Source organism: Prunus mume, linkage group LG8 (genome assembly GCF_029339155.1).
Source record: "Prunus mume cultivar Tortuosa linkage group LG8, ASM2933915v1, whole genome shotgun sequence".
Taxonomy (NCBI): Eukaryota; Viridiplantae; Streptophyta; class Magnoliopsida; order Rosales; family Rosaceae; genus Prunus; species Prunus mume.
The window spans coordinates 8,035,755-8,051,658 of NC_142705.1; the positions used below are offsets into that span (position 1 = coordinate 8,035,755).

The following is a 15,904-nucleotide window of genomic DNA, read 5'->3' on the forward strand; positions in this document are numbered from 1 at the left end:
GAGGTGATGTTGTGAAAGTATGGGGGAGCAAACTGACGTTTTGCTCAGAACAATGTGCAGTAACTCATCAGCGACAACAATGCTGGTGCTGCGCCATTAACCAGGAATGCTGGCCAACTCAACAAGAATGTCATAAAGTTTGTGACCCTAAATAATTTAGGCTTAGGCTGCCTATAAGTTGATCACCAACGATAATAAATTTATGGTTTTGCATGTAGCAAAATGATAATAATTATAATAAATTGTCGTGAGCCCGTTTGAAGGTTTTGCATCTATCATTTTAATTTGTTATCCTTTGATAAGATACTCTTAAGCAACCAATCATTGTGCAATTGTATTTTTTGCATCTATTTTTTTTAATCATATAAAGCCATATCTTATATATATATATATATATATATAATGATTTAAAGGAAATGCAAGTCATGAGTCTAAACTACTCTTATCAATAAGCAAAAATTGGGGGAAAATAATTATTAAAAAATAAATAAAAATTCACAGTATCTATATAACGAGTCTATAGGGTCATTTACGAATGCATACCTGATTTTGGGGACATTTACGAGTACATACTCAACATCGCGAAAAACCTAGAATTTGCCCCTTTCGTTAGTGAGATCGTCAAAAAATATGTCATCTGCCTACGTGGCATTTGTGGGACCCATTTTTTAATTAACATGGCGACCTGGTTGAAGTGAGTCAAATCTAATGGAGGTGGGGTGGAGCTGGGGGGAGGGTGGGTTAGAGGTCAGGCTTGGGGAGGGTGGGTTAGAGGTCAGGCTAGAAGGCGGGAAATGTTTTGGGGGTTAGGGGAGGGGGAGAGAAAGAGAGAGATGGCTACTTGATCTGGGTTGGAGAGAGTCAGATCTAATGGAGGTGGGGCCGAGCTGTGAGGAGGTGGGTTGGAGGTCAGGCTTGGAGAGAGTCAGATCTAATGGAGGTGGGGCCGAGCTGTGAGGAGGTGGGTTGGAGGTCAGGCTGGAAGGCAGGGAAAATTTGAAAAGATGAGTTTTTTTTAATTTTTTTTAATGGGTTTTTAGATTTTTAATTATTTTATTTCTTATGTGGAGTCCATGTTAATTAAAAAATGGGTCCCATAAATGCCACGTAGGCAGATGACGGATTTTCTAACGATCTCGCTAACGAAGGGAGCAAATTGTAGGTTTTTCGCGACGTTGAGTATGTACTCATAAATATTCCCAAAATCGAGTATGCACTCGTAAATAACCCTATAGGTTGAGGGGTTTACTATAGTTTACCCAAAAAAGAATTAAAAAAAAAACGACCACAATATCTATGTAAAGAGTATGGCCTATTTTTTATTTTAAAAAATCCGGGGTATAGCTATACTATTTATAAATAAAAAAAACACATGACCCGCCTAGCGCGTGTTTTGGTGAAACGGGTATAGCCGCGCGGTTATACTCTATAAATATAATATTTCAATAGTATAGCCACGCGGCGATACTCTGTAAATATAATTGTTTTTAAACTACCGCAAGCGGCCATACTCTGTAAATACTAGATAGAATATTTTTTTACAGTATAGCTGCTCGGCCCTACTCTGTAAATAGATTTTTTTTTAAGTATAGCCGCGCGGCTATACACATTGAATAGCATTCCCTAAATTTCTCTTTTAAAATTACTTCAATTAGTAGTTATGTTTTAATTATTATTTACTTAGTGAATAATTAGTATTTAAATATATTTTATTTTTATTCAATAATATGTAAGCATTTTGTGAATAATACGTTAATTTTGTCTATATTATTGAAAATTTTGTAAAAAACAAGTGTATTAAACATGAAAAATATGTACGTACATATATAATACGAGTATTAAATGTGAAAATGCTAAATACTTTATACAGATAATAACTTTGGAAAAGTAAAAACTCGAAATGGGACAATAAAAACTCGGATAATGGCCTAATAGTACGGACAATAGAGACTCGCGATGTTTTTGAATCCAACAAAATGCACAATTTATTAATGAATCCACAATGTATTTAGTACTAATGTGTGATTTGAAATTTGTATGTCAAATACAGAGATTATGGTGGCCGTAATTTTTATTTTCGTGCGGAAACGGTGGCCGTATATTAGACATCACAAGTTTAGCATTCATATTTTATCAATTTGCACTCCTTTATCTTATTTTTTTTACATTTTTCTACTTTATAATTGAGTAAACAAGAGGAGAATCAAAGCACAAAAACCAGACAAAAATACCTCTATGGTTTTCACTATTAACAGTACTTTTTTATACGATAGTAATATATATGAGGTTAAGCACACAAAAAGAGTTGAGTCTGTCTTAATCTTATGTCAGTGAACTACATTACCCAATAAGCTGTTTGTTGAAGGTGAACTCTGTTCACTGAACCAAGGATCTTGTACAGAAACAGGGGAGCTATCCTTGTCGTTGTCCTCCTCCATGGTAGCTAGAGAACTATCCACCCTTAGTGAAGCAATTGATCTTTGGCTTCGTATGCCAGCCTTCTTAGTCGTCACACCTCCCAATGACTTCTCGCTTCCGTTATATGGCGATGAACAAGTGGATGCCGCAGATGATTCCATGCATATATTTTCCTCCATTGTTGCCCACCCACTGCGCCGGATGTACTCTAGTTCTTCTGCCACTTCTATCATAGAAGGCCTCATGTCACTGTGAAAAGCAAGGCATCTAAATGCAAGCTCAGCCACCTTGTTAACTGAGTAAAGAGTCCAAGCATCCCTGTTTGGATCAAGAAAGGGATCCACTATCTCATCCACGCATCCCTTCCCAATCCTATCAATAGCAAGTGCAGCCAAATTAACCTCACTTTGAGGTCGAGCGAAATCAACCACCTTCATCGCGGTTATTATCTCTACTAACACTACCCCAAAACTGTAAACATCACTTTTATCAGAAAGGTGGAAGTTTTGATGGTATTGAGGATCTACATAGCCCGGAGTCCCTTGTGGTGCCGTTGATATGTATGATGATTCTGTCATCCCAAGTCTAGAAAGACCAAAATCTGCTACCTTTGATTTGTAGTTGTAGTCCAGGAGTATATTGCTGGATTTGATGTCTCTATGATAGATTGGTGGATTCATCGCAGAATGGAGATAGGCTATAGCATTAGCAGTTTCGGCAGCGATCGTGAGCCTTATGGTCCATGGAAGTCCTTGGCCCCTCTCTCTTTGCAGATGTTCAGACAGAGTTCCATTAGGCATATATTCATAGACAAGGATCTGTTCACCTCCCTCTATGCAGCAACCTAAGAGGCGTACTAGATTCGGGTGGCTCACAGAGGAAAGGAGCTTGATCTCATTCATGACTTGATCAATGCTGTTGGTGTCTCGCCGGTTAATCTTTTTTATGGCAACCCACTCATCATTGTGGAGTTTTCCTGCATAAACTATACCAAAAGCCCCTGTGCCCAGCCTTTGTTTCTCAGCAAAGCAATTAGTGGCTCTTTCTATTTCTTTATAGGGATATAATGGAACACTAGAGTTGCCTGCAGCTTCACTTAGAAGGCGCCTTGCACTCATCTGGTTTCTCAAGCAAGTGGAACGGCGTCGAACAAAGTAACAGAGAAGAAATAGACCGGCCATTAAGAAAGCTCCAGCAACAAACCCTAAGAAAAAAGCAATGCCACACATGATGCTATATAAAAGGTCCCACATATAACCAAATATAATGTTTATATTCAGAAAAAAAAAAAAACACAGTATAACCAAAGATATGAAATTTAATTGAGTAGGCCACTAGGACAGAGCCAAATTGTATCACCAGTATGTTTATCATTTGATCCTCTGATGTCTTTAAGAAATATCATGTCAGAATTAAGCTTATCCAGAAAAAATAAAAAGGCATGCAAAAATTTGTTATTCTACAGTTGAGCTAAACCATAACCAATTCTTTGAAGATTTTTGTTGAAAACACCCAACAAACCTGTTGATTATTCTACAAATATCAAATAAAGGGCAAAGGAAGGGGCGTGCAAGTAAACTGTACAGCCGGACATAGACAACAGAGATCGGAAGCATGAAGAAACGTGTGCTGCACAATCTTTTACTTTAATTTTTTTGATGAAATGCGCAGCACCATTGCATCAGCAACTTAAAACTACCACGTGCATTCATTTTGAAGGGCATCTACTTTAGGAATTCAAAGAAAGGAAACCACAGGACAACTAATCAACTCATATGGATTACATGTGTAAAAACCACCATGTCCATAGCTGCAACTAAAAGCAGTAAACACACATATTGATGATGACAATTTTTCACAAGACTGCAAAGAATAAGATAACTTTATAGCAGATATATCCAAGTATTTCGTCGGAAACAACAAATTGAAAAGGAAAATAAGCTAGCATAGCTGCGCATATGATAAATTTTGAAAAAATAAAAAGAGTAGAAAATTTACCTCCGATAAGAACAGCAACTCTAGTTGTTCCCCCACAACGACCAGACATGTACTTTGAAGCATTGCAATGAGAAACTAGAGACATGGCAACCAGTAAAAAAAAAACTATTAGAACAGATTACACAGTTTGAAATTGCAATGCTATATACATTTCAGTTTCATAATACTAAAGATGTATGTTCTTGGTAATGATTACAGACGTATTTTAATTCATAAAGAGAACTGGAATGCAAGATCACTGAGTAAATGGTCAATGATAAATAAAAAATCTCACTTCCTCTGAGTGTTACTTTCCAACTATAACATTTTGCACAGGCCAGCAAGTATTTATTTATTTCGACAAAATTTACTCTCGAAAAGGTTTCAGGGACCAGAACACATTACAAATCCAAAGGTGTATAGGTCACTACCAAGCATCTGCACAAAGTGTGATACATCTCCATGAAGAATTGAGATGCCAATTAGATAACTTCTACTATCAAGCTTAGTTACACTGTTGCAACTCAACCGGTCAACAAACATCAGATAGCAAGCCTATTGCATGAACAGTTGCACCAAAGAAACTGATGTTGTAACTTTACAAGTCTATTTACAAATTTTCCAAGTCTTCTCTCCCCTTGTATTGATCCAAGGTCCCAATCTATCTAGTGAAGGCATGTGCTTCACCTAACATCCCTCTATAAACAAACAGGGAAAACTGGCCAAAGGTCTTGACTTTTGGAGGATTCTTTGGTTGGGAAGGAGACCATTCAAAACAAAAGAATAAAAATTCTAGCATAAACATTAAACTAATAAGCATTAGAATATTGAAATTTCATTGCAACTCTGCAGGGACTATATATTTGGTACATTTAATTCTTCCTAAAATTATGCTCAAAATACTCATATCAATTCATATTCAAGTAAAGCTTCCAGCTTTTAGGCCATACCGACATTGCTATGACCAAATCAAATCCAATGTGGCTGCCTGCAGAGTTTACCACAAAATCAAACAAACTGACTTTCTGTCTTTATATATCATCAAACTAATTAATTAATTGCAATTGGACACATTTAGAATTTAGAAGCTCTAACCAAAATTTACCATGCACCCCTCATTTTTTCCAATTTAATTGACTTTTTGGTCACAAAAAAAAATTATCATTTATAAAATAAATAAATAATGACGTGTTAGCAAATCATTGGACAAGTCCAAAAACCCCGCTGCGCCCAACTGTGACTTTTCCACTTAACTTGCCCGTCGAAGACCACGACTAAAAAAATTTCAACACTTCATAAATAAACAGTACCCGGTTGGCTCACTGTCTTGCAACCCGACCCGCTTTTGAACCCGTCGCCGTGAAACCCAGCGTTGCAGCTGCATCGGCACCCAGGTGGCTTCCCCTCACCGAGCTTCACCGTCGTAGACGTGGCATTCGAATGGCATTCACAACGGTTGGTGGCTTGGCTGGTGTTGAGCCACCAACCCAACTGAAGCGTCTCGAACTCGAGCGACAGCAGCGAGTCCCGACCCGACAGAACCGAAAACGATCCGAACAAGTAATTGCACCGGCTCCGATTCAAGTCCTCAATTGTCATAATATCGGAGCCGTTAGGCGCCTGTTGTGACATACAGGTGATATTATCGCAGCGCGATAAATTGAACCGCTTCTGAACAAATTCAGCTGGGATTTGGCAGCCAGGGTGTGGAGGAGATGTGCAGTTTTGGAAAAGAAGGCTGTTGTTCCAGCTTGGGCCGAAGTATTGGCCGAAGAGAGGGGCTATGGATTGGTACTTTCTGTTACATTGTGCAGGGAGGTGGACGAAGATGCTGACTTCGGTTACGTTTTGGACTGTGAATTTGCCGAGTTTGATTTCGTTTTTGTCAGAACAGTTAAATGGGATTGTGCATCCTTCTGAGAACCCAAATGGGTACTGAACCGACTTGGCTGATTTTCCCGATCCGCATGTGGTTTCGCAGAAGCTTGAGTTTTGAGCTCTGGCTATGGTGGCTATGGAGGTTGTAGTGATAAGGATGGTGATGATAGTGATCAAAGTCAGAGACTTTTGGTGGAGAACCATCTTCAATTGGGTTCCGAGGAAGCTGGGTGCTTATCAGTCATCAGACTCGTCACCTTTCTGCAAATTAAATTGTTGATTGGAGTGAAATTTGAAAAAGAAGACCAGGAGAGATTCTGGGTTTTAATAAAGATGAAAGCTTGAAAATTGAGCAATTAAATATGACAGTTGGGAAGCCATCTGTTCCAATAAATGCTTCTGAGTTCTTAATAAAGATTTTGAGTTTGTTGAGTTATAATTTATGAGAGCTTACCTCTGGTCTGGAGCTTCTTCAATGGTGGTTGGATTAATTGCTCTGGCTCTCCTGTTCAAAGTGTAATTAACTGCTTTGTTTATGGGGATTGGATACGGGCAATTGCATGAAATTAATGGGGTCTCTGGTTCTTCTTAATTCAGCAAAGTTGAATGTTGCTGCTAGCTGAGCTTCTTGTTCATCAAAGCAAAAAGCTTTCTCGTTTTCTTTTCCAAGCCTCTCTGCAACTCCTAAAACGTAAAATACATGTTGCTGCGTCAAATTGTCAATGTGTTGTTTTTTGCTGAAAAGACTTGAATAGCCAAGATGCCTTTTTTATGTTTCTGCAACTAGAAGAAACGTTTTGGTACAGAAATGACCTCGGAGGGAATTAGAAATTACAGATATTGGAATGTTGAGGTCAGCTTGCAAATTATAAAGGGTTTGACTGACACAGAGGTTGTGTGTGGACAGCGTATGAACACACCATTTTTATTTTATTAGCAAATTGGTTTCATTTGATGAAGGTGGGGAGGTGGGGTCTCACTAGTCCAGCAGCTTCATCTCCACTATATTCCTATATGCCTTTCCTTTTTAAATGCGCACACACACAAAAACAAAAATCCAGAAGCTTTTGGCATGGGCGTGTGTTTCTCTCTTTTGTGTAATAAGTTTTAGCCTCAAAATTGCAGCAGAGTCGGGATCACAAACTTGGTTAACGAGTTTGGTCACTAGTACTACTACTATGCAGTGGCAGATTCAAGATTTAAAAATCGCAAAATTTACATACTAAATTGTACAATATAAGTGAATTTTATTAAAAAATATAAAAAAATACACATAGTCAGAGGGACGTAATGAACATTATCTTCAAATGTATCTCTATACATAAATAAAAGCTTAATAATAATAATAAACAAATAAGAAGTGTTAGAAAGCATTAAACTAGATGATGATCCATAATTCTTTTTCTTATGAAAAGGAAACAAATTTTTTCTTCTTTCGGAGTTCCGATTATGATCTGACATAATAAAAGATGACCAATGAATAATATGTAGAAATGCTTTTAATCAAACATACGAACAACAAAATCAGACCAAAGATTATACGCAATGCACAATATATTTTGCCTTCAATATATTAGCATGAAGATGCAAATAACAACCACATATATTATCAACAAATAACAAAAACGACACAAGAACTGGCTTTAAGATATTTTGGAAGGAAGTATGTGGTTGGCCTTCCGTGCCACAAAGAGACTAAAAATCTAAAATAATTTTTTCAAATTTAGAAACATAAGAGTAGATAGCAAAAACTTGAAGTAGAAAGCAAACAGAGAGTAAAAAAATGGAGTATAAAACATTGGAGACAAAGAAAACATGATCGAATCTCACTCTGATAAGGATAGGGATAGCTTGGGCTTATTCTTGTGACTTGTGTGAGTGCTTAGCCTTCAATCCTGATCTTCTTCTTTATATATACCAGTCTCTGCAAGATTTCATCTAAGTATGAAAACTGTTATCAACAAATAAAAAATCCTAAAAAATTGATGGTGACAAAAACCCAAATTCAAAGCAAGAAGAACAAATACCTCATAAATTATAGTCCTTTGAGCAGCTAGCCTCCGCCAATGATGGGCAAAAAGTCAAAACGCGTAAGAAGAAGAGAATGTGTGGCTGGCTCTGGATGGCCATCTTAGAGATGGGGTTTTTTGGGGGCTATTTTGGGTCGGGCAGCAGCCCAGCATGCCCCTGCTGCTACTATGCATCTTCCAAAGCAAAGGCATGCAGCCTCAATCAAAAGACATTGTAACTTAAGGTCATGTGTTTGTGTCTACTCTCGCTCAATATCGTTTGTGTTTATACCATATCTAACCAAGCAGATTTAGTAGCCTAAGACAACGAAGAACCCACACCTACTGAGGACCAAGTAGGAGGAGTCAACGAAGACGCTAGGGCCACGTCAGTTAAGCCTTGATGATCGACCCCATGCAAGGGGTCTGTCATATACCAATAGAGTACACATCTACCGATTGACAAATGTTGCGCCACTATCTTCAAGGCACACGCTCTCGAAATAGAGACACTTGCCTCACACATGCCGTGCTACCCAAGGGCATTCCTGTTCGAAATAAGGACATATGTTAGCACCCTCCTCATAGGACAAAAGTCATCGAGGGACCTCACTTAAGGCCTCTTGCCCGGTAACAATAATTTTGCACATGTACAATTACTCTGCTATCTTACACATAAACATTTGTGCTAACTTAAGCATCGAAATGTCTTTGATTAATACCACATTTGTGCCAAGATCTTGTGGATCCTTTTCTCCATATTGCAAATTGATTTCAACCTAGCCGAAAGATTCCAATAATCAAAGATCAAGTGACTTGCAATTGAATCAACTTTTGGCATCAAGTATTAAAACTTTGCTTACTACAATGTAGTGAACTTAATTTGAACTGAAAAATGCCACACCAACCTACCACAATTTGCGAAGTGATGTTACATCTCGCACTCCATTGTTTGGAGAAAGACTTTTATTAAACATGAATAGTATTATTTTACCATTTTCGATTAATAACGCTATAATACGCGTGATAATATTTCTACAGGACATATTATTATTGGTCGGAGATTACAAGTGCTATCTCTATCGCAAGTAAGTTTTTCTTCCTTGCTTGATGGCAATGCTTCCCCAAATATTCGTGCATGTGTTGGCAACCTTTGGATCTCTCTTGAAAATTGATGTCAAATTCCATAATGCGTTGGACCAATTCAAATGGTGCCAAACCTTTCGAGGGGTCATTTTCGGAATAAAAACAAAACCGAAAACGAAATTTAATGAAAAACTCGTAAAATTTTAATCGAAGTGTCTTTTTTAATGATTAGTTTTTGCAAAAATGGCTGCCGTGACGAATAAGGAGGTCAAAGTGTTTGACGATAATACCCACGATGGCCGAAGTTGTTGACCATCGAGTCCCACTCTCCATCACGGGAAGGAAGAAAACTGTGGCATTTTCCACCCTACCAATTATAGGGTAAAATTGAGAGGCATCTATCAGTGGACGGCTCTAGATTTGTTTAATGAATAGTAAGACTAAGTGAGTTTAGTCATTTGCCATGATAAAATATATTTCGTGCAGCTTTCATATTTGATTCTAATCATCACTAGATATAATAACTTTCGACCACAAAATTTGAGAAATTATCCACCACATATACGACCCAAAGTATGTGAGGGAAGATGAAAAGAAATACTATATGTTGGAAAAATATTAAAGTGTAATCCGTTATATGTATATTTTTCTCTCACAATAACATAGTCAAGTACGGAAGTGGAGTCACATATAGGTTTGAAGTGACTGTGGCCCCCCAAAATTCCAGAAAATCCTAAAATTTTTATATAAAACTTTGAAAATTTGTGGATAATAAGTTTATAAACTTCTCAGCTATTGACCTCCCAATATTTGTAGTATAGTTTCGTCATTGGTCACGTAACTATAAACAAGCATTAAATCACGTGACTACAAAAAGATAATACATATATCCCGTTACACCTAAGATTTTTACTTTTAATTCGTCAATTTTACCTTTTGTTTAGGGTAACAAGTTCGTAGTTGTTTTTAGAAACCGAAGTTATTGCATTGCAAGATGCAAAGTGTACACATTTTGTTGTTACTTATATATTATGACATATTGCTGGTTATAGTAGTAGTATTGCTCTTCAACCCTACTAATATTAGGGGTGGCATTTTAAACCGAAAAACCGCAAAAACCAACCGACAATTAATCAGCAATGAAACCGCAATCGCAGTAAACCAAACCGCATTATGCGGTATTAAGAACCGAACCGCATTTGTGGTTGCGGTTGCGGTATTTGATTTTTAAAACTTGCGGTTACCGCAAACCGCAAAGTATAGCCGCATGGATGATGAAGTTGAATTTTACAAGGAAATGGAACATATGACAATTTGTAAGTAATTAGTTTATTTATACTAATGTTATTTATGCTTCTTCTTATAATAAAATGTACTACACTATGTTGTTTTATTTGTAAATAACATTGGTGCTCAAACAACACAACGGGGTTCTTCAAATCCATTCACCACCAACACTTGAGTTTGTAACTTTAGTTTGTACCATTGGTGCATTGCATTTTCCTTTTAGTTTGTAACTTTAGTTAACTTTGAATTGAATTTTTCTTTTTTGTTGTAACTTTAATTCATTTTGCTTTGCATTTTCCTTTTGGTTTATAACTTTAAATGATTTGGAATTGGAATGCTTAAGAAGTTTAACTTTAATTGGAATGCTTGGAATTGTAACTTTAATTTTCTTAGGTTGTAAATACTTGAGAAGTTGATGAGATTGTGAATTTATATATGTTTGAGAAATTGAGGTTGTGTATTTATTTATTTAGGTTGTGAATTTATATTTTTGTGAATGCTTGAGAACTCGCGGTTTTAAACCGCTAATTCGCGGTAACCGATCGCATTTTGCGGTTTACCGCAATGTGGTAAACCGCAAAACGCGGTTGGTTTGCGGTTTCAAAAATCACCAAACCGCAAATAATCGGTCGGTTTGCGGTTTGAGTAAAAATTCGCGGTTACCGAACCGCAACCACCCCTAACTAATATATATAGGCTCATCGAAATTGGACGTTGTAGAAGCTCGAGCGCCAACTGTTCGACATTGACTAATATCATGAACCTTGACATGGTCATTGCGGCGTGATTGGAGGGTCTCACACTTAATAAAATTTGTTGGAGACGAAATTGAGTTGATCTGAGCCATCTACTTCGTAACACATGGATTTGTCTCTATCCACTTCAAATTACTATTCAACCAAAAGAAATTGCTTTTCTTTTGTTCGACAATAGCACCAAAAAGCCAAATTAGGAGGAAGCTGTTTTCCGAATAACAACGAGCAAGCAAATGGCAAATGGTTTGACCGGCACAAGTCTTGTGCGTGGATAGAGCATCATTAGTAATTGCCATGGAGGATGCCAATTGCATACAGCCAAACTGGTTGACCAGCGAAATCTTCAATTAGACTCTCAAAATTACATTTAAAAATACTGTGAGCTTATCGTTTCAGCGGTCGAAGTAACGATGATGATACTCCCCTTGACTCGAAAAACGAAAGCACATTAAAAAAAATGATCGCTGGAAACATATATTTGTTCTTTGTGTGTGTTAGTTGTATATCTGCTCCAAAGACGATTAAAAGTTCATATTGGAGAAGCCAACATAGACCAAAAATGAAAAGGGCTCTTGACCTATATCTCATATGTACCAACTTCCGAATCCAACATACCATGCAACAGAGCAGACAGATATCTAGGTATTGGGTGCAAAATAGTAAATCACATGAAACTTTGACTCGAAAAAAGTGGATGATCAGAGGCCCAAACTGCCGTTGGAGCTGGTTCAACGACTTCTCCAAGATGTTTAGCTTAGCTACTTTGTTATGGTCACATCATCACTAACGTTTAGCTCATCTTGCTTAAAATAAAAGTGAGTTGAGCATTGCCTCTGGGGGATGTTGTTTTCAATCAAGCATCGTCAAACGACAGATAATCTGCATCTTTTGACCGTTGGGGTGAAGTCGGTGCCAAACAATTGTATCCCACAAAATTGCAAGCTAATTTACCAAGATGTTTCACTAATATAATATTATTATAGTGCAAAATAGAAAGGCTTATCTTATGCAATATGCATGACCAGGTCTGGTTGGTATAAGATTCTCCAATACTCCCAACCACATAATTTTGTTGGATTTCATTTTAGAAAATGGCACTAGTGGAAGATTAAACTATTTAAAAATCTAATCCCAATCAATTACTAAACCAACCAATCTATGATCCTAATTTGATTTTACCAGTTTTAATCATATTGCATTTTAATCATATGGCGTGTTGTGCACTACAAACCATGGCATGATTACTTCTTTTGGGGGCCTTTTATTTTTGTTGTGTTATTTTAAAATGGACAAAAAGTCCAAACAGAAGCAACTTTTGTTTATTTCCCTCTTAACTTAATGTGATTTTGTTTTAATCAATGGGATAAGAGGGTATAAAACTTGAACTTTCTTTCAATTTTGGAAAAAGAAGTATCGTGAGATCTTAGTTAGTTGATGATCTTAATGTAACTTTCGTTCAAATTTATGGATAAAAGTACTGATCAATTACAAATTTTATGTTTATGTATCTGTTAACGGGAGATTAGAGTCAGAGATCTTTTCCAAAATTGGAGAGAAATACCACTAAACGGATGTTGGAAAAAAAAAATTAAATTGAGTTTGAATAAGATAGAAGAAGTCAGCTATGGGCCAGGGTAACCCTTTAGCCCATAAGACCAGGAGCCCAAGACCCAATACTTAATGGAAATTGGGCTCTTGCTTTTATTTTGAGCACTAACAACAAATCTTCCATGACCCAAAATTTCAGAATCAGCATCGTCTTCTTTGAGTAGGTTTAAGCCTTAAAACATAAACCCTAGGGGCTCCTGAAACTCTCCCAAGACAAAAAAAAGGGGGTTGGAAAATGTCGGACAGAGAAGATTACGATTCGGACGCCCCCGAGGAGTTCACAGCCGAGCAGGTAATCTAAGTCTATGAAGAGAATTTAAAGTTTATATTTTTATTTCAGAAAGCAAAAGTTTAGAACTTGGTTCTTGTTTTGGTAATGGTTACAGGGAATACAACAAGACGAAGAACTAAGTAAGGTCCAGAAAGAGAATAAAGCGAGGTGGGTCACTTGTTTACCTTGCTCTCTTTTGCTAAACACTGTTTTGATTTTAATTAAGGTCTTGTTTGGTTGCTTTTAAAAATTGTAGGAAATTAAATTCATTGAATTGAGCTGACCTGAGTTCTTATGCAAATTCTAATTTGAGCTGCGTTGCTCAATTTTAAGAGAATTAAAGAAACACAAATTACAGGAAGCCAATAACTCTGTTTGTTGTGCTTTATGGTGTTTGTCACCAGTCACAGAACTTATATAAAAGGGGTAGGAGGAAGGGCTATTTTTATTTTCTCCAATTTTTCGATGTGCTTTAATTTATTATGATATCAAATTATTGTTTTTCCTTCTTCTTATGCTTCTTGATACTTTGATAGGCTTGAAATCCATTTACCAGCATGGAATAGATAGAAGGAATTAGTTGGATCACATGGAAGTTTATCCGACAGTTTTTTTATGGACAATGTTTTGTATGTTTCTGTGCCTATAAGAAGTTTGATGCTTTGCATTATCAGGTGACTCTTAGGAAACCTTCAAAAAGTTGATTCAAGAAGTGTTACTGGATTGTGGATTCTCTTTCTTTTATCATTTTTGGGGGGTGAATCACCAATTTGTGAAACATAAAAATAAAATATGAAATTAGTTTGTGTAGCTTTGGTATCCACCTTTGGCATTTATTTTGCTTAAGACATAAATTTATATTACTCTATATAGGGTGGTTCGTGAAAGAAAAGAACGTCGTAGACAATGGGCCCAAAGGAAAACACCAAAGAAAACACCACAGCCGTCTGCTGGAGTTGAAAGTGTTCAAGATGCCCCTGAAACTGAAACACACCAAGAATCTTTGGGTAATGCAGGGATGCTTCCAAGCAACATTGTTGAATTGCTTGCAGCTCGTGAGAAGTATGACCTCTCTCTCTCTCTCTCTCTCTCTCTCTCTCTCTCTCTTATCTGTCTGTGGATGATGATCTTTAGTTCTTATGAGATTGTAACCAAATTGCCACATTCAATGTGCAGACAAGTGTTCCACTCAGACTCTGAGGATGAGAATACTGACTCAAAGTCCACTAAGAAAAAGAAAAGCCTAAAAAGCTCAGGGTGAGGGACCTCTTGTATAAGGACAGAGAAAAATACTTTTGATCTCACTCCATTTTGAATGAATATGTAATTTTGTTTTTTTCCTTTTATTTTGATTTGCAGGGTTGATACTGTTATTTTGAAGGAGACACCTGCTCCAAAATGCTTACAGAATTCCTTGGCGTTCTTGGAGAAAAGGAAAATGCAGGTGTCTAGATCACATGCGGTGTTGAACAACTCCAACCAAGCCTTACGCTTCCTCTCTTCTTCTGGCTTGTTGAGTAAAAACGTGACGACCTAAATGCCAGCATTTTCTTATATTTTTTTCTCTTGATATGTGCTATGATATTGTATTCTCTTAGTCGAGCTATGCTGATGTGTATCGTACTTAGCTCCTCTAGGAGGGCTTGCCTATGAATGATCGAAATGGAGAGGGATCATGTCCCAATGGCCCAACTGTTTATTTTATAGAATCTGCAATTGTGTTGTAGTCGCATTGTTCTCATCATCTGTGACATTATTTTTCTTTCCTTTTTGTTTTATTGATAAAGAGTTTTTCCACCCTGATCTTTTGAAACATGTTTGGTGCCAGCACTAGTCTGCTGCCAAGTTCTGTGTAGGGTGGGGAGGCTAAGAACTCGGCAAAGCTTGGTTGGAGCTTGATGATGAGAAAGAAACATTTGAAAGATGCATGCAATACATATGAGTATTATTTTTAAGAGTTTGTCCTTCTCCTAGTCCTAGGCCCTGGTCCTGCTTAAGTCCTTATGTTTCTCTTTAGAATCTATGATTACGGTTGGGAAATCTATTGGAGCCATTATTCTATTTCACCTACTCATCATTTCATTGGTGGTTCCAAAGTGAAAATTCAGCTGCTTTTGGAAGCTAAAACATGAACTTGCTCATAAATTAAAGAGAATTGTACTATATTACACTATAATTAGTGTCTATCTTCATAAATTCTGATTCAGATCACCAAAAGGCAACATGAATGTACCTCTCCTATTCGATCGTTTCCCCCACTTTTCCACCGTCGTATAGTTCGTTGTATGCTCAAAATTGATGCACAAAGTAATTAAATTGCCCTTCAGCGATCTGTTTCTTGCTCAAGATCATATCAAAATTCGTGTTTGTTCCTTTGCTCACTGCAAGGGGATTGCAGATTCCACTAATATCAGCTCACAGGTAAAAATGTTTATGAATTATGATCAACATACACGTTTCAATTTTGATGAGCAAGAAAGCTTATAATCTTCAGATGGGTTGAAGGCATGACATAAGTAGATACATAATGAGTTGAAGCCGTACTGGTATTTAACAAGCAGTTAATTGTGGCTTTGGCCAAAGCCTGCTTTAGACATAATAGCTTTCCATCTACA

At 37.1% G+C, this 15,904-nt stretch overlaps 2 protein-coding genes across 3 annotated transcripts; one reads left to right on the top strand and one right to left on the bottom strand.

Annotated features, from left to right (window-relative positions):
• Positions 1 to 2,219: 2,219 nt before the first annotated feature.
• LOC103340007 (Protein kinase superfamily protein) lies at positions 2,220 to 8,523 on the bottom strand. 2 transcript variants are annotated; one of them, XM_016796377.2, is made up of 6 exons: positions 8,301 to 8,523; positions 8,104 to 8,197; positions 6,728 to 6,957; positions 5,706 to 6,534; positions 4,417 to 4,491; positions 2,220 to 3,622 (listed from the first exon to the last, which is right to left on the bottom strand). In XM_016796377.2, exons 4-6 carry the CDS (start codon positions 6,475 to 6,477, stop codon positions 2,328 to 2,330), a joined length of 2,142 nt encoding a protein of 713 aa, XP_016651863.2. In that variant the 5' UTR covers positions 6,478 to 6,534; positions 6,728 to 6,957; positions 8,104 to 8,197; positions 8,301 to 8,523; the 3' UTR covers positions 2,220 to 2,327. The 2 variants fall into 2 exon arrangements, with proteins under 2 accessions (XP_016651863.2, XP_008241591.2); XM_008243369.3 differs by lacking the exons at positions 8,104 to 8,197; positions 8,301 to 8,523 and having other exon boundaries at positions 6,728 to 7,082.
• A 4,595-nt stretch (positions 8,524 to 13,118) lies between these two features.
• Positions 13,119 to 15,086, top strand: LOC103340006 (UDP-N-acetylmuramoyl-L-alanyl-D-glutamate-2, 6-diaminopimelate ligase). The gene is made up of 5 exons (XM_008243368.2): positions 13,119 to 13,310; positions 13,405 to 13,457; positions 14,163 to 14,351; positions 14,466 to 14,546; positions 14,649 to 15,086. Exons 1-5 carry the CDS (start codon positions 13,254 to 13,256, stop codon positions 14,824 to 14,826), a joined length of 558 nt encoding a protein of 185 aa, XP_008241590.2. The 5' UTR covers positions 13,119 to 13,253; the 3' UTR covers positions 14,827 to 15,086.
• The last annotated feature ends 818 nt before the right edge of the window (positions 15,087 to 15,904 follow it).

Excerpts from the sequence above, each read along its gene's own strand:
- LOC103340007 (XM_016796377.2), bottom strand. The coding sequence starts at position 6,477 with ATGGTTCTCCACCAAAAGTCTCTGACTTTGATCACTATCATCACCATC. Across the intron at positions 4,492-5,705 it reads CAAGACAGTGAGCCAACCGG|TTTCTCATTGCAATGCTTCA; the intron begins GTACTGTTTATT and ends CCATGTCTCTAG. Across the intron at positions 3,623-4,416 it reads AGTTGCTGTTCTTATCGGAG|GGTTTGTTGCTGGAGCTTTC; the intron begins GTAAATTTTCTA and ends CTTTTTTCTTAG.
- LOC103340006 (XM_008243368.2), top strand. The coding sequence starts at position 13,254 with ATGTCGGACAGAGAAGATTACGATTCGGACGCCCCCGAGGAGTTCACA. Across the intron at positions 13,458-14,162 it reads CAGAAAGAGAATAAAGCGAG|GGTGGTTCGTGAAAGAAAAG; the intron begins GTGGGTCACTTG and ends TACTCTATATAG. Across the intron at positions 14,352-14,465 it reads TTGCTTGCAGCTCGTGAGAA|ACAAGTGTTCCACTCAGACT; the intron begins GTATGACCTCTC and ends TTCAATGTGCAG.